Raw genomic sequence first — 24,357 nt, 5'->3', positions numbered from 1 at the left:
TTCTTCCAAAGAGACACCTCAACTTCCACTTTTAAATCCTAATATCCATGGAATTTAAGAAACAAAACAGATGAACATAGGGGAAGGGAAGGAAAAATAAATTAAGATAAAAACAGAGGAGACAAACCATAAGAAACTCTTAACCCTAGGGAAAAAACTGGGTTGCTGGAGGTGGGGGTGGGAAGATGGGCATTAAGGAGGGGCACTTTGATGTAATGAGCACTGCGTGTTATATGCAACCGATGATCACTTATCTCTACCCCGAATCCATACATGTTAACTAAATTCAATTTAAATAAATAGATAAACACTAATATCCACCTGTAAAAGACAAAGTAAACACACTTTATAAGTAGTGATCTCTGGTTGGAGAGATGTTATAAAGAACATTTCTATTTTCCTTCTCTTTAGGATCTTTAATGAACATGTAATACTTTTATCATCAGAATGAAAGTTACTGGGCAGCCTGGGTGCCTCAGCAGTTTAGCGCCACCTTCAGCCCAGGATGTGATCCTGGAGACCCCGGATCAAGTCCCATGTAGGGCTCCCTGCATGGAGCCTGCTTCTCCCTCTCTCTCTCTCTCTCTGTCTCTCTGATGAATAAATAAAATCTTAAAAAAAAAAAAAAAAAAGAATGAAAGTTACTACCTCAAGAAAAAAAATAATTCTATCCCCCATGTTCAAGTTATTTATATTCACTTGAAACCATTACTTTATTCAGATTTACTGAACAGATAAAACCAAAAAGATTTTCTAGTAAAGGAAGAACTGCTGGCAACCTAGAAATGAGTATTAGTGAGGAGACTTTGGGCCCTGGGGAGACCAAAGATAAACAGCAATAAAAAAAAAAAAAAAAAAAAAAGGATGGAAAAAGATGAAAGAAGGCCAAAATAACTTTGCCTTCTCTGCAAATGTACCTAGAACTCTTCTTGAGCAACCACCTTGCTGGCATCAAATATTTGCTACTTGCTACTCTTAAAGGTTGATCTTCCCTAGTATATCCTACCATGTATGAGAGTGTGCACAAGAACCCTCATCAGACTATAAAACATGAAAAAAGTGGTTTAATTTATGTCTAAAAATTGCCAGTGGGCTGCACAAACTTTTTTTCATTCACAATCATATACACACTTATAGTCAAATTCGTTATTAATTATACTATTAATGACTTATTGTGTCACCAATAAAAGAGGGAAATGATATTTACAGGGATTTTTTTTTTAAGAAATACTATTATATCAAAAAAGTCAGTATATACAGTACAAATGTTACTATAAAAGACATCAAAATGAAGTTTGTTAACATTTGTTCTCCAAAAACATTAGTTAATATAAGGACTGCCATTTTGTTCTTCACTTATACTGCTAGCCCAGTTTTAACATAAATTCTTATATTAGTTATAAGAAGTGGTTTAGTGTTAGAAATTATCAAGGTGTACAGCACTAGATCTAGGTATACGAAATTTACAAGAAGAAATCTTTAAGAAGTTATTTCCTAGCAAATTTAAATGTTACCATAGCAAAGTGATAAAAAGAACTGGAAGTCCAAATAGCTGAATGTAATATTAACCACCTATTGACTTACACAAAGTTACAATCTTTCCAGGCCTGTTTTCTTACATGCTAGGAGGATACTAGGTTAGAGCCTTGAGTTTCAACAAATAGAAAAGACCTCACCCAGCAAATTGCCATGCTTTACCTGGCAGTTCTCAGTATAGCTGCAACAAGAATCCTCTAAACTAAGCTGAAAATTTCAATCAAGAAGGATTTGCAAACAATAGTGGCCTCAACCTATTTCAAAAGTTTTAATACCAACATGTTTACCCCAAACCTCTCAAGATCTTTCCTCTGAAGACAATTTTATCCCTCTACTATTAAGGTTTCAAGTAATAAAAACCAGTCTGTCTCAGGAAATGACTAAACACCATGGAAGCTCTTGAAAGGTTCTTTCCAACTCTAAAATTCTCAGTAATTCTGTAATTTCCCAAAATTAACAATACTACAAAATGGAGTGCCTACTGAATCTTCTAAAACAGATTAGCATAGATCATGTAACAAAAGGTAGAGATTTTAACCATAAAAGCTAATAAACAAAACACTGTTAGTATTCAATAAATATTCGTTAAATAAGTATTTTATTTTCAAGATCACAATGACATATTTTACAAACGTGCAATATCACTAAAATTACAAGCTTCAAACAATGATTTAAGGAAAATGTGTCTTAAAAAAAAAACCATCACCTGTTTCATTAAATCCTTGAATGAAAACTTGATACCCCACAAAATGCTAATCTTTCTACCAAAATATGCTAGCCCTTTAATGCCTTAAAGAAAAGAGGAATAAGCAAAGAAAACCTTTCACTCAAATAGGATAGTTTCATAACCCTCTTTATCAGAGACAAAAGGATGAAAAGATCAACCGGTAGTCAACCTGCATTTCAATCTAGGCTCTAACACTAAATCTGTGATTCGATGACCATCTTCCTCTCTTCCATATCGGGTGGTCTGAAAAGCAAATGGAAGGCTATATAGGAAAGCATTTCTGAACACAGAAAATCACTAAATGAATGATAAAGAATTTAAAGATACTGCTTTTACTGAATTCCTACCCCCAAGAAACCACCAATAAGAACAAAATTAATTTTTTAGCAATACATTATATTCTTTAAAACATATACCTTAATAGTAATGGCTACCATTTATGCTATGTGTGAGCCATGATGATAAGGCTTTACAGAAATTAACTCATTTAATTTTCTCAACAATTCTTAAAAAAAAAAAAAAAAAAAACCCAAGTAGCACAATGAAAATCACTGCCAACATAATAAGACAGCTGAGAAATAGATGTTAAATTCAATAATGTAGTCCCATTATAAAATTATATTATTCCCAAAAAAGATGGTTTCTGGGATTATTAAATATATATGGAAAAATTCAACCTATACCATCCTATGTAAATTGTCACAAATAATTTTAGCCCTCTGAAATCTTTAATTATATAACAATTATCTTAAAAACAGCAGTTCATTTTAAAATATTTAAAAAATATATTAATATACATATTTAGATACACATACACACAGACCTATACAAGGAGAAAAAGAGGGTTTTATTTAGCAGTGACATGGCAGTTTCATTTGGCTTAAATTTTTTAAGAGAAAGGTAATCATTCAAATTGGAAATTTGCCATGATGTTAGAATAACACTTTACCAAAAGTACCTGACTCATGATTATACCAACAACTGATTTCATTCTTAACTTGAGCACAGGACTTCTCCAAAAACTAGGACTATGCTGGAAAATTAATTCTAAATTCCTTCTTCTTTTTACCCACCGGCAAATACTATTTATCTGTCTTTGCTAGAATTCAAACTCTCAGAAGTTGCAATGGGGTCTCATCCCACAATTCTACAGTCCTAGCATATGGTACATGCTTATCAAGCATATGCAGAATTCTAGAATTTTGTTCACTACCATTCACTTCTGATAATTCACACATGTATATATGAAGGTTCTTTTCCAAGTAATGACTTACACAACTTGCATCAGAATTCCAACTTCTTCAAAGCTTACATATATATTTAAAAAAAAAATCAATAACTTTTCCTTTCTAATACATATATTCCTCTCTCAATAAACTTTTCCTGAATACCTATTATTTCTCAGGCACTCTGTCAAGCATCTTTGAAAAAAGTAATGACAAGCTCACATTTCCCTTACACTCATAGCATAACAAAAGAGCAAATGCATACATGGAGCGCAACTATAGTACATTAAATGATATAATGAAAATAAGCATCACAAACTAAGTGACTATTCAGATTCTAAAACAAGAATATAACTACTCTCACAACTTTAACCAACCCTCCTCTTTCTGGATAATTTGTCCTCTTCATGAGAAAGGTACAAATTAAGCCTCAATTTATGAGGAAATGCTGAAGCTTAATGAAGATCACAATCAGAGGTATGCACAAAAGACACAGAAAGGAAGGCATTTCAGATGGGTCAAGGAGAATAGATACGTGAACTCGGTTTTAAAGAATAAGCAGTTAACTATGTAGGCAAAATGATAACAGAATTGTAGAAAAATATCAACTCATCCTGTTAGTCTGACTCTGGACAACTGGAGATAATGATGCACAAGATGAGGGAAAATCCATTATTTCTTTAATGTATGTCTAATCTCTATAGTTGGACAGGTGTCTGCTAATTTATATAATTGGTTTATCTTTAAAAGTAACAAGTTCATATGTAAAAGATTATCTCAATCATAAGGTAAAAATTAGTTCCATTAACTTTAAATGCAACAAATTCAAACAAGTGCAAAAATCTGAATTCTAAACTATTTTTCAATCAAACAATCTCAAATACAACAAATCTATGTTTAGTATATTCTAGTTTTTAATAGGCCCTCAATGTCAACTATATAACTTTAAAAATCACTCAAAGGAGAACTCACAATTCAGTTGAAATAAAATATATTTCATAATATGCTGTACTCTGACGACTTCAGTAGTTTCGTTCAAAGAAATACTTTTCATTTTAGCTATACTATGCAAATTTCAATAATCTGAATTAACAAGACCTACATAAGTGGTTGTGAGATAATAAACATAACAACTTTCTAAAGTTATACCATAAAAATGCACAATACTATCCTTAAAATATAAAACTAATATATTGCTGCTGTATGTTAGATTAAAAATGATAAAGCTAAAAATGTTTCAAAATTGAGAGGCAAATTGTATTTACTTGTATACATACATGTTTAAGTATTTGACAAGAACATAGTAATAGAAAAAATACATTTAAGAGATGGCACTGAGTTCTTTATGTTTACATCTCAATCTTCAAAATAATCACATATTGTGTTAAAACATTATTGTGTTATAAAAATGCTATTTCCATGTTTAAAGATAAAGAACGGAAGAATCAGGGTCACTCATCTTAGTTACTAGTCTAACTGTAAACACTTGGTTTAAATAAAACGGCAGCATCAAAATACAAAACAAAATTGTGAAAAATTTTTAAAAAGTAATTCTAAAATATATACCTACACATTATTGACAAAGAAGTCTGGTAACATAACATTTTCACAGTCTTAAAAGTTATTGGGTGGTGACTGCCTGGCTCAGTTCAAGGAGCATGTGACTCTTGATCTTGGGTTCATGAGTTTGAGCCCCATGTTGGGTGCAGAGGTTGCTTAAATAATTAAGCTTCTTTAAAAAGGTATTGGAAAAGCAATACTAGGTGTCAAACAGCAATAGTAAAATTTAAAGGAATGTTAGCTGAAAAAGTTTAAATGACTATAATGTTCCAAGTATTTTACTAACTTCTGGAGATTAAACATCCAGACAATATTACCACAACATGGTGGTTCTCTAGGAATAATTACATATACATTTACATAGATTGAATCAATAAAATAGGTGAGGTGAGGAGGTTATAATCCCAGAAGGATTTAAGAAGGGCCATCTAATGAAAATACTTGAGTGCTGATGCAACATTAGATGAGTTGGAATATGCAGCAGGAAACGAGGCTAGCAAGGCAGTTCGGAGAATGAATATCACATTCAGGAGTTTATTAACCTTTTTCAATAAAGAGATCTTTAATCACTGGCGATCTCTCTCTCTCTCTCTCTTTTAAATAAAAGGACAAAATCACACAGTTTCAAAAAACATACTGAAGATAATGCAAATAGCATTGTGAAGAGGCCAATTTGTCGTAATTCATGAAAGAAATGACATGGGCTTCTAAACTACAGCAACATAAATTGGAAAAAAAGGACAGATGTGAGAGACAATCTAAAGACAGGACATGAGGAATGATGATGAGTTAGAAATCAAAGTTAAGACAATGATAGTTTCTGGCTTGGATTCCAGAAAGTTTGTGCCACATACAAAGTGAAGTATATAGAGAAGCCAGGATACCGTATGCAGAAATTGATTTCAGAGATGTACAAGAAAAACTAGAAACAAATCATGTTAAAGACATCAAAAGGGGAGAATTTCAATTTTTAAAAAAAGGCTACCAACATCAAATACTATGGAGGTGACAGGGAAACAAGACTGAGATTAGGCCACTGAGTTTAACAAGTAGGTCACTAGGTTATCAGGGAGATCTTACTCAACAAAGGATAAATGAAAGGAAAAGAATGCCTCCTGAAGTAAATCTGTTGGATGTAGAAACCCAAGCTAGTAAAACCCTACACCAGCAGTTCATAACTTTTTGGTCTCAGGCTCTCTGTACATGCTCAAAGTTAAAAGAGTTTTTGTTTATGTATATCTTATCTAGCAAGAAATAAATTACTATATCAGAAATAAAAAGTTAAAATTTAAATATACATTAATTCATTAAAAAATAAGTCACATTTTAATATGATATTTTTATTTTAAAAAACCCTGTATTTTCCAAAACAAAAGTAATTTCGTGTCAAGAGTAGCACTTACATATTTTTGAAAACCTCTAATATCTGGCTTAACAGAAGACATATGGATGTCATATCAACTTCTGCATTCAATTTGTTGCAATATGCTGGTTCAGTTCAAGAATATGAAGAAAATCTGGACTCCCACAAATATGTAGTTGAAAAGGGAGGAGTATTTTAATAGCCTTTTCGGATAATTATGGATATTTTTCTTTGATAAAAACACACAAGTAGTTATTTCTCAAAGGTTAGTTGAAATGTGAAATCTGAAACCACATAAACAAAATTTTCATAGTAGTACCTTAAAATCCATTGGTTTATTTTGTACTTTAAAAGGATTATCTATGCATGGTTTTGTAACACCAAACATTGTTTATTAGAAAATACTGGTTCACTAAGTTATGCAGATCTTCCAAATGTAAACAAATTTCAGATAAAATACCAGAAATTATGTTCACTGATACACCACCTGATTTCATCTTTCAGGTACTGGGAACTATAGTGGTTACATGTTTTCAAAAATTCTAGTTTTCACTTGAAAGCTCAATTTTTATCACTGGCAATAATTACTATCAATTGTTTTTTCCTTGAAGTGACGGACTCACTGTGTTCATTTTCGAAAAAATATGTTACATATCCAAGTCTGAATAGCCATACTTTGCCAGACATTCTTTCAAGTAAAAATGATGTTCTATGAAAAAAAGTAGCTAGTTCTGCTTGCAACTCAAACAACTACACAAACGCTTTCCCTTGAATCAACCACTGTATTCTGGTATGCAGCAGAAGTGCTTTACTTGTACTTCCCAGTTCATCAGACAGTATTAAAAAATACACGAGACTCCCTAAAATTAGTAACTTTTACTGCTTCATCAAGGGAATACATCCTTAAGTGAAACTGGCATCACTTAAACTTCACAAACATAGTAGTGAAGATTATGATGAATATAGATAGCAATTTGGTGCCACTGCTTTGGTTCATACTAAGCGGCCAGCAGTTTTACCCATCCTTGCCTTTACACCACCACTGCAAGTGTCAACACAGCAGAAAGGGCAAATAACGTCTTAATATGATTATGAAAATATTTTAGACCTTACAGACTCCCTAAAAGGGTCTCAGCCACCCCCCAGGGTTCCTCAGATCACACTTTGAAAACCACTAATCCAACCACTAATCTCTTGAGGAATTTCTCTGTAAACAATGAACCCCTGTGACTACTCTAACTCAAGATACCAAGAGGAAAACGAACCAATCAACCTCCTAGAATAAGGAGTCTCTGAATGACAACAACTATGTGGTAGCTGGAAAGGCTTCTCATAGACAGGTAAGGGGAGACTGGAGATCTCTGCTTTCTGAAAAACAACTGACTTAGATGGTCAATAATTTTTTTCTCCCATTCCTACACCAAGAGTAGGAGAATCTATGACAAACCTCAAGTCAGAAGATGGAAAACAAATATAACAATGCTACTGAAAAGATTTTTATCAGAAAATTGGGATTTTTTAAAGAAAAGTTCTTCAAAATGTAAATCTTAATCTACTTCCATTTTATAAAAGCTGAAATAATTTATCTTTTTTATGAACAGTCAGATCCTGACCACATTACTGTTGTTATAAACACTACTTGTTTTAAATGAGAAAATTTCCATCTCTTTGAGTACACATAATTTACTAATACTTCATGTACAGAATTTGATACAATTCCAAGTGTTTCTGATTTGACAACAAAATCATAAAATCTTACAAAAGAAACAAAGAAACATCTATTTGCTTGCCATTTTATGTCCAATATCTAGCTCAGCTCTTGCATAAAATAAGATGTTCAGTAAACACCATTAACATTGCAATAGTTGAAATGGGTAAGAACACAGGTCTCCGGACAACTAGTACAACTCGTACTTTATGAAATCTATTTCACTGTTCTCTAGAACAACATCTCAAATAAACCCAAGGGAACTATTACAACTTATCCTGAGAAAATACAACATTACCTGTTATACTTTACATCTGAAAGGCCACTACAGACTCAGTGTTTCATATGTTCTCATTTGGATCACATTTCAAAATCAAAACAGAGAGCTTCATCATGCTCATTTTTAAATATGTGCCATCTGAGCCAAGCAGTAACTTCTATTCCTACTTTGAAGAATTGGCAATAACCACTTTAACTCAATCATCATACACTGACTGTGCTACTCTTATACACACTATACTAAATTTTCTCAGATGATTCAGAATGGTTCTTTATTTCCTAGTTCCTAAGTGTCTCGTAGTTGAGACACTTACTGCCTTATAAAAACTTGAGATATAAAGACCAAGAAGACTGTATATAGTACCTTTGATATTAATTTATCACCATAGCTTTTTCTTTTTTAAATGTTTCCTGTCAGTATGACTTTTATCATTGATTCTCTCACAAGAGCACAATGTAGAAAACTTCAAGTACTTGAACTATCTAGTTATTTAGATTCTGGATTAAAAAAAGAGATTAATCAAATTTAAACTAATTAAGGCCAGCAAGCACAAAACTGAAATTCAATCATAGAACTGGCATAAATGTAAAGAATATAAGTGATCAATTTAGGAACTCAAGCTACCTCAAATCACGTTTCATTTTAAAATACCATTATGAATATGACCTCATTTCATTGCATATAGTCATTCTGCAGAAAAACGTGACCTACCAAGAATACAGCCAAAGAAAATGGCCTTCTGTTGAAATATAAAGGATTTGAACTCGATATTCCTTAAAGTGGGATGTCAGTAAAGACTTTGGGAGGAGACCATGGGCTCCATCTTCTCTGGAGGTTTAAAAAGGAAAAGACTTTTCGAATGTCTGGGATGGCTTAGACTTGGCCTCACATTGGGCAACTTCCAGACAGAATCAGTTCAAAGGTCATTCTGACCCACCCAATTCAAGTCCCGTAGGTCAGTCACACAAACGAGTCATTAGCAAACTGCATCTTCTGCTCTGCCACCATCCAGGGAGTCCCTGCTTTGATAATTACCAACCTTACCCATGAAATTACCCTAACTGCTAATTAACGTGTCAGTTGTACAGAATTATTTCTTCCAGCTCCTGAAACTTTTGCTTCTCACTAGCGTCCTTTAATCCTGTTTTTCTAACATTACCAGAGAGGGAAACATTTTGTGGTACAGTCAGTATCTGCCCTCTTAACAATGCCCTGTTCCGTTATTCTATCCAAACATGGATTCCACTCTGAATTTCAGAAACAGTGGCAGGAAAAAAAAAAAAAAAAAAAAAAAAAAAACAAAAAACAGATAACACAGAAATTAGAGCTCTGAGGTTTAACTTAGGGCCAAAATCAAAAGAGAAGAGACAATTCAGAGAGAGGAAGGAAGAAGCTGAGAGGGTCGTAGTGTAGAACACTTACTTTTAGGAACAGAGTGTCCCTTAGACTTCTGGTGAGTTGCCCAGAGCCTCTTCAGTTTCAATCCAAATGACAATGCTTCTCTGAGTCCTCCTCAAGTAATGTTTCCACCACTAAAAAAACTGGATCTACAAGAGCTCAGATGTACTGGTAAAAAAATATCAGGGGCCCCCATATGGGCCTGAAGCCTCTTTTACACTAGGCCCACTTCTCTGTCCGGGGCCAACTCCCCTGTGCACTATATTCCTTCTTCTTCCAGGTGCCAGGTATTCAGCCTGTTTCTTCTCTTCTGAGCTGCCACCACCTACTCTATTTTCTCAGGGTTCCTCTAACCCCAAGACTGGCTGTGGAGTAGGACAACAGCTTCCCCCCTTCCTTGCTGTCCCTGCAAATAAACATATAGGCTCTTCTAGTTTCAGTATTTTTTCTAATGGCTACAAGAAAATAGAGAGGGAACAACAAAAAGCAACAACATCGTACCAGAGATTAAGATTATAAAATAATTGTCTCCACTTTAAAAGTCCCTGCCTGGAAAAACCACATTTTCTGAAAATTGCTTGAGTGTTTTAAGAAGCACAACGTACTAACATAGATATACAAATATATTCTAAACCAAATCCAACCTTATATAAAAAATAAAGATATTCTACTTTTCAAAATACTTAAAGCACGGGTCCAAAAATTGTTGCCATGTTCACTTTAGCAAATAGGTGCTTTTTTTTTTTTTTAATGGTCTATTCTATTTCTTGAATTTAGACATTTTAAAGTTTGCTTCTTAAAGGATATCATGAAAAATGCTCTACATATTTTATCCAATGTAAATGAGATTTAATATGTAAAAAGCATATTAGGATCCATGAAAAGACAAGTATGTGAAATGCAGCTAGCTTCTAACTAAGCAAATCTTAAAATTTATTTCCAACCATTCTGCCTCTATCTTTAAAAAAAAAAGTCATAAATTGTTGTAAATGGTGTTTTAAAACCTGGTTATCTCGTTTTTAGGATTCTAACTTCTACCGAATATATAAATCTAATGTCAATACCAAATAGGCCTTTTTTAAAGCAACAGTCTATCACATCAGTATACCTATACCCTTGAGTTTCTAACAGACTATTTTTTAATATCAAGGCACATGATATCTAAATATTAGCTATAAATCCCATGCTTACAATAAATTCCAAGGCTACTTTCCTATAAAGTGGAAGGAACTCTGTAACGAAGCGTTGGCAGATCAAGAACGTCAGACTTTGAATTTCCTGTATGATTTTCTTTATCCACTTAATCCACTAAGTGGTTTGTTTTTTTAAAGACTGAGCTATTATACTGTAGGCCTACAATAAAATAAAAACTGAAAATAGGCAGAGATCATTTCATCTCATTTGTATAGCCTAATAGATTGCCATTTCATCAAACTAAAAATACTCAAGATACTTTCAGTAAAAAAACAAAAAAAATGTGTCCCTGTGACCGGGCTCACCTCCAACTATTTATAAAATCTTAGAGAATAAGGTTAAAAATACTAACCGAAACGTTGATCTAACCGTTCCAGACATCTATATATAAAATACAGGAAGTTCAACCTATTGTGTATTCTAGAATCAAATACTTTTTCTTTCTTTGCTTTTGGAAGAACGAAATTAAATTCTACCTTTTGCTTTCTCCAGAGTGTCTCATGGTTGGTTTTTTTTTTTTTTCCCCCTTTGATTCCTAGAATCAAATACTTTTTCTTTCTTTTCTTTTTTTTGGAAGAACGAAATTAAATTCTACCTTTTGCTTTCTCCAGAGTGTCTCATGGTTGGTTTTTTTTTTTTTCCCCCTTTGATTCCTAGAATCAAATACTTTTTCTTTTTTTTTTTTTTTTTTTTTGAAGAACGAAATTAAATTCTACCTTTTGCTTTCTCCAGAGTGTTTCATGGTTGGTTTTTTTTTTTTTTCCCCCTTTGATTCCTAGAATCAAATACTTTTTCTTTCTTTTCTTTCTTTTTTTTTTTTTTGGAAGAACGAAATTAAATTCTACCTTTTGCTTTCTCCAGAGTGTTTCATGGTATTTGTTTTTTTTTTTTTTTCTCTCTCTCTCTTTGATTCCTACACACTAACACAACAATGCAGCCAACATTATTATACCCGGAATGGGAGGCCGGCGGGGGGGGGGGGGGGCATCACACCCAGCGATACGAATTACATCGCAGGAGCTAATGCCTCGCCTTAAATAATTTATTCTCTCTTGGCAGCAAAGTAACGTTCCGGCCTCTTCAATTACCGCTCGCCGCAAACCGCGGCTCGGGGCGCGATCAACGTGACCCAGTTCCTGTCGCGGCCGCCACCTCGCTCCCGCCGGGGCTGCGGTGTCACGGGAGGGGCGGCCTCCGCAGGGGCGGGGGCGGCGACGGCGCGCCGGGCAGGCCCGCGACTCACCGGGTGGAGGTGCCCTTCCGCACATCGCACATCATGCACTTGAAGGCCTCGGCGCTGTTCCGGAAGGTGCAGACGCTACAGTCCCAGTAGCCCTCATCCGAGGACGGCTTCGGCTGCCGCTTCGGCCTGCAGGACACAACCCGGACACGACGCGGCGCGGGGTCACCGGCAGGCCGCGCCCGGCGCTCGCGCCCCGCGGCCGCCCCCGCCCCGCCCCGCCCCCGCCCGCCCCAGGCCCGCGACCCCGCGGCCCCCCGCGGCCCCCGCGCCCCCCCGCGCCCCGCGCCTCCCCGAGCCCGAGGGAAGCCAGCGAGGGGGAGGGCGCGGCCGCAGTCGCCGCCGCTCTGACACCCGCGGCCGCCGCCATCGCGGCTCCATTGTGGGGCGGCCGGCGCCGGCCCCTCACACGCGGCAGCGGCAGCGGCAGCGGCAGCGGCAGCGGCGCCGCCCCCGGTGTGGCCCCGCAGCCCGGGCGGCGAGCGAGCCGGGGAAGCCCGGCGCTCGGGCCCCGCCGCCTGCGCACCGCCCGGGCCCCGTTACCTGGTGGGGCTCTTCTTGTCTCCCATGGCTTGGCTACCGACGCACGCCGAGCTCGCCGCCGCCGCCGCCGCCGCTCTGTTTGTCAATAAGGAGGATAATAAGCCGGGGCGGAAGCGGGCGGGGGAGGAGGAGGAGGAGGAGGAGGAGGAGGAGGAGGGAGGGAGGAGGGGGCGGGGAAGGCCGCAGCGCCGAGCTCGGGAGCCGCCGCCGCCGCCGCCGCCGCCGCCGCCGCCGGAGCCCACGCAGCCTCCAGCTGTCGGGGAAACTCCTGCCTGGGCGCACGTGACCCGCGCCGGCCAATCAGCGGCGGCGCCGGAGACTTCAAACGCGGCCAGCGCGGCCCAGCGCCCGCGGCCGGTCGGCGGGGGCGGCCGCCGCCGCAGCCTCCCCGCCGGGGCCGCCGCGTGACCCCTCACGGCCCGAGCTGGCGGCGGCTCCCGGAGGAGGAGGAAGAGGAGGAGGTGGAGCCGCCGCCGCTGCTGCTACTGCTGTGCTGCCGCCGCCGCCCCGCCAGCCCGCGGGACGACGGCCGCCCCGCTCGGGAGGACAGCCCGGCCGCCTCCTCAGGTAGGGCCGCGCGCCCGGCCCCGCCCGGGGGCTCACCTGGGGGAAGGCGGGAACCAGCCCGAGCGCGGGCCTTAAGGGGGGGGAGGGCGGGGACTTGAGATCCCAATTTCTCTGCACGCGAATCTCTGCCCAGAAGGTATCGTCGCCCTTAAATTAGAGGAAACGAAACCGAGGCCCGAGAGAGGTGAGGTGACCTCCCCCGTATTATTATATAATGAGAAGATGACAAAGGCAGGACTTTAACCTTGGTTTTAATTCCAAATGCATCCTTTTGCCCCCCCCCCCACCACTATTTACAATGGCTTTAAAAAAAAAACTCATAAACCCTTTTTCTTTCTCTCTCCCTCTCTCTTTTTTTTTTTTTTTTTTAAATAACGAGTTTACATATTCCCTGGAGGCTGCTGACTGAGAAAGGAACACGTCTCTCCCGAGCCTCGTTGCCTCCACATACCGGATGCGTCGACCTGGCCCCGCGAAGCTCCAGCCCTACTTCCTCAATCTATTAGGTAATCTGCAACCAGATTGAAAATAAAATGCAGACGACGTTAGGCCACCATCCGATCTAGCAGTTCGCTAAAGGCTCTCAGACTCCAGAGCCTGGCATTCAAGAATTTCCACTTTCTCCCTACTTCCCTCTCCCTATCCGACTCCCTCCTCCCCCCCCCCCCCCATCAGAAAAGCTGCCTCCTGGCGAAGACAGCGGATGAAACTCTTGTATTGAGTCCCCAAAACTCTTCCTTCGCCTAGGTGTGTGGCTTCCTTCTGCATATTTCCCTCTTCTCTCCGTTTGTACTGTCTCTACCCATCTCTCTCGGTTCACAGCGAGTCCGAATTCTGTGCAATAGTAACCCTAATAACTGAAAGAATCTGAATGTACTATAAAGGGACTAGTGAAGTCAGGAGTCCCGGGTTTTCAGCCGACTTTCCCGGTTCCTCCGCTGATGGACCTTGGAAATTGGGCTTCATTTCTGTGATTCTCAACCTCTTCATCTGCAAAATGTTACCTGTATTTATTACGAGGTTGTGTAATTAATAAAATAGCTGACAGGTTTTTTTTTTTTTTTTTTTTTAGCATTGCATGCCAGGCACTTTGCAGATCTCTTCACACAGATGCATTAAAAAAAAAAAAAAGGACTCAAAGTATTATGCAAATATCCTCATCAGGTAGCCTATCCCTTCATTTGAAAGACAAGGATCAAAAGGTGTTTTTTTTAATGAAAAGGGCGAGATTAGAGCTCAGATAGCTTCTTTATCTTTTACCAAACCATGGTTTCTGATTAACCAAATCAACCCAGTTTACAGCAGTCCCTGAACTCACTGCACCATGTGTACTTTTTGAAAGTGTCAGTTATCCAGACTCTGACCTCAAATTGGAAACCATGAGGAATATGATTGAGAAGAGTAAGCTAGAGGAGATCTAAGACCTAGTCCTCAATCTCTTAGTGATACAATGAGCAAACTTAGGTAAGTCTCTTCTGTAATATAAGGGAATTAAAACTATTTTTTTAAGTTTTTTTAGGAATTAAAACTATTACCTTAACTAAAGTCCCTTCCAAGTGTAAGGCATTATGATGTTTTAAAATTCCTCAACTAGATGGATCATCAAGGAGACTGGCAGGAACTGGTCTACTTATACATTGGCAACAATGTATTTTTAAGTCTAAAGAAAACCAAATCAGAGCTAAAACTGTCCCATGCTGCACGTCACCATTTCACTAGAATGCAATCTCCACCACTGGGAAGTAAACTCCACTTCTGAATTATTTAATCAGAAAGGGCTTGGTTTTATTTTTATTGTTATTTTAACTTTTATTTTTCATCTTCATCACTGCATGTCCAGCCCCTAGAATCCTAGAATAGTCTGACACCTAGTTGGTAGTCAGTAAATATTCTGAGAATGAATACATTCATTTACATTTATGTCCCAATTCTTTTTTTTAATAAATTATTTAAGATTTTATTTATTTATTCATTATAGACAGAGAGGGGCAGAGACACAGGCAGAGGGAGAAGCAGGCTCTATGCAGGGAGCCGGATGTGGGACTCAATCCTGGGTCCCCAGGACCACGCCCTGAGCCAAAGGCAGACGCTCAACTGCTGAGCCATACAGGCATCCCAATATGTGGCAATTCTTGAATGAGATAGGTTTTCCTAACAGGATTTACAGCCTGAGCATATTGTATGCAGAGGATGGTCAATCAAAGCTGAAATTTGTAACATCCCTTCCAACTGAACTTTTTACAATTCTGCAAAGTATGCTAACCCTTTTAGAAGAACTAGGAACCCAGTTTCTGTGGAATACAAAAGTACATGCCCTTGCACTAAACCAGCTGCCTCCCATTTATTGATGCTTCTTTTAGAAAAACCCCTTCAGGAAAAAAAGAAAAAGAAAAAAAAAAAAAGAAAAACCCCTTCAGGGCAGCCCCCGTAGCTCAGCGGTTTAGCGCTGCCTGCAGCCCAGGGTGTGATCCTGGAAACCCTGGATCAAGTCCCGCGTCGGGCTCTCTGCATGGAGCCTGCTTCTCCCTCTGCCTGTGTCTCTGCCTCTCTGTCTCTATGAGTAAATAAATAAAATCTTTAAAAAAAAAAAAAAAAAAAAAAAAAAAAAAAAAAAAAAAAAAAACCTTCCTGTAGCAGGTTTCCATAGAGAGAATAATACGGGAGCTACTCCTGTTCAGGTGTCTCTCTTCAGTACATTAACAATTCAATACTTTAGACATGCAATTCACTAGGGGCTCTTGTAAAACGACACAAGCACTTTAATAATAGTTTTAAGAATAAAGTCTTGGGGATCCCTGGGTGGCTCAGCGGTTTGGTGCCTGCCTTTAGCCCAGGGCATGATCCTGGAGTCCTGGGATCGAGTTCCACATCAGGCTCCCTGCATGGAGCCTGCTTGTCTCTCTGCTTGTGTCTGCCTCTCTCTCTCTCTCTCTCTGTGTATCTCTCATGAATAAATAAATAAAACCTTTAAAAAAATAAAGTCTTGAAATTTTCTAATGATTTGTCTTATACAAATTAAAATAATCCCTAGGTCATTGATATAATAATACTTGTTTCCATTCTAATATGCTTCCTAAAATGGCAGAGACGGAGAAAGTTACTGAAACTGCATGGGATCCTGTATACAGGTGAACAGTAATCTACCCTCTTGAGATGGATGAAGAGAGTGAGAGCCTCTTAGATCAAGAGACTGATGGTGGGATCCCAGAGACCCCAGGAGCTTCCAATTAGCCGTGAGTTTCTAGCAAGGAGGCAAACACAGAAATAAGAGCTCTGTGTTAAACTTTTCTATGTAGTTATTTGGCAAGAGGAGCTAATACCTGAAGTAAAACTGCAATGTGAAGAAGATGGTATAACTGAGGGAAAAATGAGCTACAAGTCTTCCCTGAGGGAACTTGGAATGAAGGAGAACAATAATTAACTGCAATTGTAAAACCAATCACATTTTAAAAGATTGATTTTTGGTGGTTTTGTTTAGTTGGTTGGTTTTATTTTTGTAAAGCAGAGGTACCTTTCCTGATTTTGTTCATTATAAAACTTATATGTTACCACTCCATTAGTTTCTAGGTACCAAAATAAAGCAGAGAGGTAGAGTGGTTTTAACAAAAGAAATTTATTTTCTCACAATTCTAGAAGCTATAGTGTGAAATCAGGGTGTCGGCAGGGTTGGTTTCTTCTGAGGCCTCTCTCACTGACTTCTAGATAGCCACTTTCGCTCTGTCTCCACATAGTCTTCTGTGTATGTCTGTGTCCTAATCTCTTCTTAGAAGGACACCAGTCATATTAGGTTAGGGCATCCCCTAATGACCTCATTTTATCTTAATTACCTCTTTGAATGTCCTATCCCCAAATATAGTCACGTTCTGATGTACTGGGGAATTAGAACTTCAACATGAAGCTGCAGGGAGGGCAGCCCGGGTGGCTCAGCCGTTTAGTTTAGCACCACCTTCGGCCCAGGGCGTGATCCTGGAAACCCAGGATCGAGTCCCGCGTTGGGCTCCCTGCGTGGAGCCTACTTCTTCCTCTGCCTGTGTCTCTGCCTCTGTGAGTGTGTCTCATGAATAAATAAAATCATTAAAAAAAAAAAAAAAGAATCTGCAGGGAGGACTGGCATAATTAAGCTTGTAACACCAGCATAAAGAGGTCAGCAAAGATTTTTTAAATTAACGTTTCCAGTGTATTCTTATAACATTACTAGTACGGTTCACAGTCCTCGTCTGAAGCCTTCAGGCTGGATAGATTTCATTAGTAAGACATTTTGGGATTTTCAAAAGGCATTATGGTACAAATACTACATAATTACATAACCCTCCAAGTGGGTTCTCAAATAGTGCCCCATAATCAAATGCATTAATATTTCTGTAAAATATTTAATATTCACCCCATGTGGGAAAATCCATAAATCACCTCACCTCAGTGCTACTCAGGTTTTACTACTGAATTATTACAAACCAGGTAAAATATGAAAATGCTTTCAGTTTTCAGTGATTTGTGGATTACAGGATTATAGAAAAAGGACTGTGCATTTGAAAGAACATGAGGACAAAATAAGATTGAAAAGATTAAGATTAAAAACAAACATTCACGCTCTTTTTTTTTTCCTTTTTGGTAAGTATACTCTTTAATCCCCATCCCCTACTACCCCGTCTCCCCTCACTTACCTCCCCTTGTGTAACAATCCATCTGTTCTCTGTATTTAAGAGTCTTGGTTTATCTCAGTCTCTCTCTTTTTTTTGTCTTTGTTCATTTGTTTTGTTTACTAAGTTCCACGTATGAGTGAGATTATATGATACTTGTCTTTCTCTGACTGACTTATTTTACTTAGATAATATACTGTAGCTCCATTCATGTTATTGCAAATGGCAAGATTTCCTTCTTTTTTATGGCTGAATGATACTCCATTGTGTATTTATACCACATCTTCTTTATTCATCTATCAATGAACGCTTGGGCTGCTTCCATAGTTTGGCTATGGTTAATAATGCTGCAACAAACTAGGGGTGCATGCATCCCTATAAATCAGTGTTTTTGAATTTGGGGGGTAAATACCCAGTAGTGTGATTCATGGATTATAGGATAGTTCTTTTTTTACTTTTTGAGGAACCTCCATTCTCTTTTCCATGGTGGCTGCACCAGTTTGGATTCCTACCAACCATGTACAAGGTCCCTTTTTCTCCACATCCTCACCCATACCTGTTGTTTCCTGTGTTTTTAGTTTAGCCATTCTGACAGGTGTGAGGTGATGTTTCATTGTAGTTTTGATTTGCATTTCCCTGATGATTGGGGATATTGGCATCTTTTCAGGTGTCAACCATTTGTGTATCTTCTTTGGGAAAATGTTCATGCTCATTTTTTTTTTAATTTATTTATGATAGTCACAGAGAGAGAGAGAGAGAGAGGCAGAGACACAGGCAGAGGGAGAAGCAGGCTCCATGCACCGGGAGCCCGATGTGGGATTCGATCCCGGGTCTCCAGGATCGCGCCCTGGGCCAAAGGCAGGCGCCAAACCGCTGCGCCACCCAGGGATCCCCATGCTCATTTTTAAATCGGATTATTAGTTTTTGGTGTTAAGTTGTATCAGTTCTTTATATATTTTGGATACTAACCCTTTATCAGATATGTCATTTGCAAACATTTCCTATTCGGTACGTTGCCTTTAAACTTTTTTTTTTTTAATTTTTATTTCTTTATGATAGTCACAGAGAGAGAGAGAGAGAGAGAGAGGCAGAGGGAGAAGCAGGCTCCATGCACTGGGAGCCCGACGTGGGACTCGATCCCGGGTCTCCAGGATCGCGCCCTGGGCCAAAGGCAGGCGCCAAACCGCTGCGCCACTCAGGGATCCCGGTACGTTGCCTTTAATTTTGTTGGTTGCTTCCTTCATCGAGCAGAAGGTTTTTATTTTGATGTAGTCCCAATAGTTTATTTTTGCTTTTATTTCCCTTGCCTCAGGAATCCTATCTAGAAAAATGTTACTATGGTTGATGTCAGACAGATTACTGCCTGTGCTCTAAGGATTATTTTTATATAATTATTTTAACTTAAATTTTAGGTAATTAGCATACAGTGCAATATTGGTTTCTGGAGAATTCAGTGATTCATCACTTACATACAACACCCAGTGTTCATCATAACAAGTGCCCTCTTTAAAACCCATCACCCACCCATGTCCCTCCATCAACTGTCAGTTCTCTATCATTAAGTCTCTAATGGGGCAGCCTCGGTGGCTCAGCGGTTTAGCACCGCTTTCAGCTCAGGGAGTGATCCTGGAGACCAAGGATCAAGTCCCACATCGGGCTTCCTGCATGGAGCCTGCGTCTCCCTCTGCCTCTCTCTCTCTCTCTCTTTCTCTGTATGTGTGTGTGTGTGTGTCTCTCTCTCATGAATAAATAAATAAAATCTTAAAAAAAAAAGAGTCTTTAATGGCTTGTTTCCTCATCCCCTTTTTTTCTTCCCCCATTTGTTCCCATTTGTTCATCTGTTGGTTTTTTTGTAATATTTTATTTATTTGAGAGAGAGTGTGTGTGTGGACAAGCACAAGCAGGAGAGAGAGAGAGGGAGAAGTAGAAGCAGACTTCTCTCACTGAGCAGGGAGCCTGATGCAGGGCTCAATCCTAGGACCCTGGGATCATGACCTGAGTTGAAGGCAGATACTTAACTGACTGAGCCACCCAGGAACCCCTGTTGATCTATTTCAGTTCTTAAATTCCACGCATGAGTGAGATCATATGGTACTTTTCTTTCCCTAACTTATTTCACTTAGCATAATACACTCTAGCTCCATGTACTTCATTGCAAATGCAAGATCTCATTCTTTATGATGGCTGAGTAATATTCTGTTGTGTGTGTGTGTGTGAATATATATATATATATATATATATATATATATATATATATATGCCACATCTTCTTCATTCATCAGTCGATAGACATTTGGGCTCTCTCCATAATTTGGCTGTTGATGATGCTGCTATAAACGTTGGGGTGCATGTACCCCTTCTAATTTGTATTTTTGTATCCTTGGGTAAATACCTAATAGTGCAGTTGCTGGATTGTAGGGTAGTTCTATATGTAACTTTTTGATCTTCAGGGGTTTTTATGGTTTCAGGTTTCACATTGAGGTTCTTAATCTATTTTGAGTTTAATTTTGTGTGTGGCAAAAGAGAGTAGTCTAGTTTCATTCTTCTTCATGTAGCTGTCCAGTTTTCCCAATACTATTTGTTGAAGAGAGTCTTTTTCCCATTGTATACTGACTCCTACTTCATCAAAGATTAATTGACCATGTAATGGTGGGTTTATTTCTGGATCTTCTATTCTAGTGATTTATGTGTCTATTTTTATGCCAGTGCCATACCATTTTAATTACTGCCACTTTGTAAAGTAACTTTAAATCTGGAATTGTGATACCTCTGGTTTTGTTTTTCTTCTTCAAGATTGCTTTGACTATTTGAGGTCTCTTGTGGTTCCATACAAATTTTAATATTGTTTGTTCTAATTCTATGGAAAATGCTGTTAGCATTTTGATAGAGATTGCATTAAATCTATAGATTGCTTTGGGTAGTATTATAGACATTTTAACAGCATTTATTCTTCCAACTCATGAATATGGAATGCTTTTCCATTTCTTTTTGTTGTCCTTATTTCTTTCATTAAGCATTTTATGGTTTTCAGAAAACATTCACACTCTTTGACACAACAATTCCACTTTGGGGAGTATATCCTAAAGATACAACTTGAAATGCATAAAAAGTTTTTACACGAAGACAGCCATTGCAGTTATTTTAATAAACATTGAAAATAGCCTAAATGCCCATAATAAAAGGACTAGTTAAGTAAATTATGATCTAACCAAAGGATTGGATTTTAAGCAGTCATTAGAAACTATGTTGAGGATGTGAGGGCACCTGGGTGGCTCAGTGGTTGAGCATATGCCTTCAGCTCAAGTTGTGATCCTGGGGTCCTGGGATTGAGTCCCACATCGGGCTCCCCATGGGGAGCCCACTTCTCCCTCTGCTTATGTCTCTGCCTCTCTGTGTGTCTCTCATGAATGAATAAATAAAATCTTTAAAGAAAAAAAAGAAACTGTTGAGGATATGAATAGACATTTTTTTCAAAGTAGATATGCAGATAGCTAACAGATTTGTAAAAGGATGTTTAACATCACTAATCATCATGGAAATGCAAATCAGAACCACAGTTCTGATCACCCCACACCTGTTAGAATGGCTATTATCAAAAAGACATGATGTAAGTGTTGGTGAGAATATGTAGAAAACGGAACCCTTGTGAACTGACAGTAAGAATGTAAATTGATGTAGCCACTATGGGAAACAATATAGAGGTTCCTCAAAAAGTTAAAAATAGAACTACCACATGATCCAGCAATTCCACTTCGGGGTATTTATCTGACGAAAATGAAAATACTAACTTGTAAAGATAACTGTACTCCTATGTTCATTGCAGCATTATTTGCAATAGCCAGGATAGGGAAACAACCTAAATATCTATTGACATGTGAATGGAAAAATAAAATGTGAGATATATATACACACACATACACATGCAATTACATACACACACACAGCAATATTTTATACGTACACATGCACACACATACACCACACCATAATGGAATATTATTCAGCTGTAATGAAGAATGAAATCTTGTCATATATAACAATGTGGATGGACTTTCAGGGTATTATGCTAAGTGAAACAAGTCAGAGAGAGAAAAATACTATATGATCTCACTTATATGTGGAGTCTTACAAAATAAAAACAAACACCAAGCTCATAGATACAGAAAACAGAGTGATTCTTGTCAGATGCAGGGGTTTGGTGGGTAAGCCAAACAGTTGAAAGGAACCAAAAGGTTAAACTTCCAGTTATAAAATAAATAAGTCCTGGAGATGTGTAGCATTGTGACTATAGTTAATAACACTGTATTGAACTTTTGAAAGCTGCGAAGATTAGGATCTTAAAATTTCTCATAAGAAAAAAAGAATTCTTTGATTCTTTATGGTGACAGATGTTAACTAGACTTATTTTGGCAATCATTTTCCAACATATACAATTTCCTGTTGAACGTTATCCACTATTAATGAATTCTGTGTTCTATCATACTATTTGATTTGAGGAAGACAGATGAGAACCAACATGTAGAAATAAGAGGCTATGTTGAAAGCAGTGCTGGGCTGGTTTGGAGTAAAGAACAAATACAGGAAGAGTAGAGTCATGATTGGTGGGGCTATTTTTAAGGCCAGACCTTGGGATTAAATAGGGAACCATTCAAAAGGCTTAGGATCAAAAAAACAAACAACAACAACAACAACAACAACAACAACAGGCTTAGGATCTAAGGAGGGAGAGATATGGTGAGGATTCAGAATGCCAGGAGCTGATTGTAGACAAAGAGTCATCCTGCACTGAAATGCAATTGAAGTTGTTTCCAGGCTTTAATTCGCTCTAAAGTAGGTCCACTCACCCTCTAATGCTAGTGTCTTTGATGGAGTCATGTGAAGCCGGTTCTGCAGATGTTGGTAAAACTGGCAATTGGATTCAGCTTCTACTACAGAAAGGAATTGCTTCGGCTGGGAGCAGCCCTCAGAGAGGCAGGGAGCAGACTGGAAAACAACAAAAAGGCAACAAGAAGGTGAGAAACAAGTACCTTTTTCTTCTTTAAAGATTTTACTTATTTATTCATGAGAGATACAGAAAGAGAGGCAGAGACATAGACAGAGGGACAAGCAGACTTCCTGTGGGGAGCTCGATGTGGGACTCTATCACAGGACCTCAAGATCATGCCCTGAGCCAAAGGCAGATGCTCAACCACTGTGCCACACAGGTGTCCCACAAGTCCCTTTTTCCTTCTGCCTTTTAGTCTCCTGCTGGCACCCCCTACTGGCATGGCCCTCTAACGAAGCTGAAAGGTGGTCCCACCAGCACAGTGCCAGCTCCAGGATCACAAAGCAAGTATAGGGCAGCCCCGGTGGCTCAGCGGTTTAGCGCCGCCTTCAGCCCAGGCATTATCCTGGAGACCCGGGATCGAGTCCCACATCGGGCTCCCTACATGGAGCCTGCTTCTCCCTCTGCCTGTGTCTCTGCCTCTCTGTGTGTGTGTGTGTGTGTCTCTCATGAATAAATAAATAAAATCTTTGAAAGAAAAAAAAAACAATTCCTAAAGGATCTGGTGCCAGGGTTTAAAAAAAAAAAAACACAAAGCAAGTATAGAGTGTGGTTTTGGGGGTGACAGACAATGACTGAATAACTGCCAGTGACCCTCTGATGACTCAGCATCCACACAAATGCTTCTACGTATGTTTAAACATCCATACAATAACAAGACTTCTCTCTTTTGCCCTAGATGCAGCCATCCTGTGTACAAATACATTCTCATCCTTCCCTAAAAAGGCAGAGACACAGTACCCCAACAGTCATGGTGCCATTATCTGGGAGTCAATGACATCATCTATCTCCATGCCTTTTTAGTTACTCCTTAAATTCAGTCACAGTCTTATCTGATTTTCTGTTATTAAAGACTAAATTTTAAAGTTAGCCTCCAACAAAACTTGTAACCAAATAATATAAGGAGAAAGAGAAAGAAGAAAATAGTTCATATTGACAAATATACATACTACAAGCTCACATGAAACAAGCAATAAAGAAAAATATATAAAAAGAAAAAGAAAAATATATAGTTGCTGCAATCCTCATTTCTGTAACTGGTCATGGAGCATACTTGATATTTACAACTTTTTTCCACTAACCGTTCTGTAATTTATGTTTCCTTTTTCCTAAGTCAGGCATTTAGCCAGTCTATACATTGTACCTGATGGGGTGACCCAAACCTTCATTCCTGAGTGCTCAGTGGTCCTGCCTTGGTTTGGTTGCTGAAATTTCCATTAACTTTTGCTACTGGACATTGAAGTACTAAGAGATGCTCTCATGAGTATCGTGGGTTGAGTACTGTGTCTCAGCAGTTAATCAGTTAATCAACTTAGTTTTCTCTTTGCAACCAG

At 38.7% G+C, this 24,357-nt stretch overlaps 2 protein-coding genes across 4 annotated transcripts in view; one reads left to right on the top strand and one right to left on the bottom strand.

Annotated features, from left to right (window-relative positions):
• The window catches only part of YAF2 (YY1 associated factor 2), a 69,984-nt gene extending 56,940 nt beyond the window's left edge, over positions 1–13,044 (bottom strand). Inside the window, exons 1-2 of one of the 3 annotated variants that reach the window (XM_072798329.1) lie at positions 12,776–13,044; positions 12,236–12,361 (exon numbers count right to left, since the gene is read on the bottom strand). In XM_072798329.1, the coding sequence (XP_072654430.1) occupies positions 12,236–12,361; positions 12,776–12,801 (152 nt within the window). In that variant the 5' untranslated portion in view covers positions 12,802–13,044. The remainder of the gene's footprint in view (positions 1–12,235; positions 12,362–12,775) is intronic. The other 2 variants (XM_072798327.1, XM_072798328.1) reach the window with 2 other exon arrangements.
• A 142-nt stretch (positions 13,045–13,186) lies between these two features.
• PPHLN1 (periphilin 1) overlaps positions 13,187–24,357 on the top strand; it is a 230,353-nt gene continuing 219,182 nt past the window's right edge. Inside the window, exons 1-3 of the mRNA XM_072798313.1 lie at positions 13,187–13,342; positions 13,722–13,848; positions 19,039–19,186. Coding sequence (XP_072654414.1) covers positions 13,797–13,848; positions 19,039–19,186 — 200 coding nt within the window. The 5' untranslated portion in view covers positions 13,187–13,342; positions 13,722–13,796. The remainder of the gene's footprint in view (positions 13,343–13,721; positions 13,849–19,038; positions 19,187–24,357) is intronic.

Source organism: Canis lupus, chromosome 25 (genome assembly GCF_048164855.1).
Source record: "Canis lupus baileyi chromosome 25, mCanLup2.hap1, whole genome shotgun sequence".
NCBI lineage: Eukaryota > Metazoa > Chordata > Mammalia > Carnivora > Canidae > Canis > Canis lupus.
The sequence above is the reverse complement of the archived record's forward strand: the minus strand, read 5'-3'. Positions and strand labels throughout refer to the sequence as shown.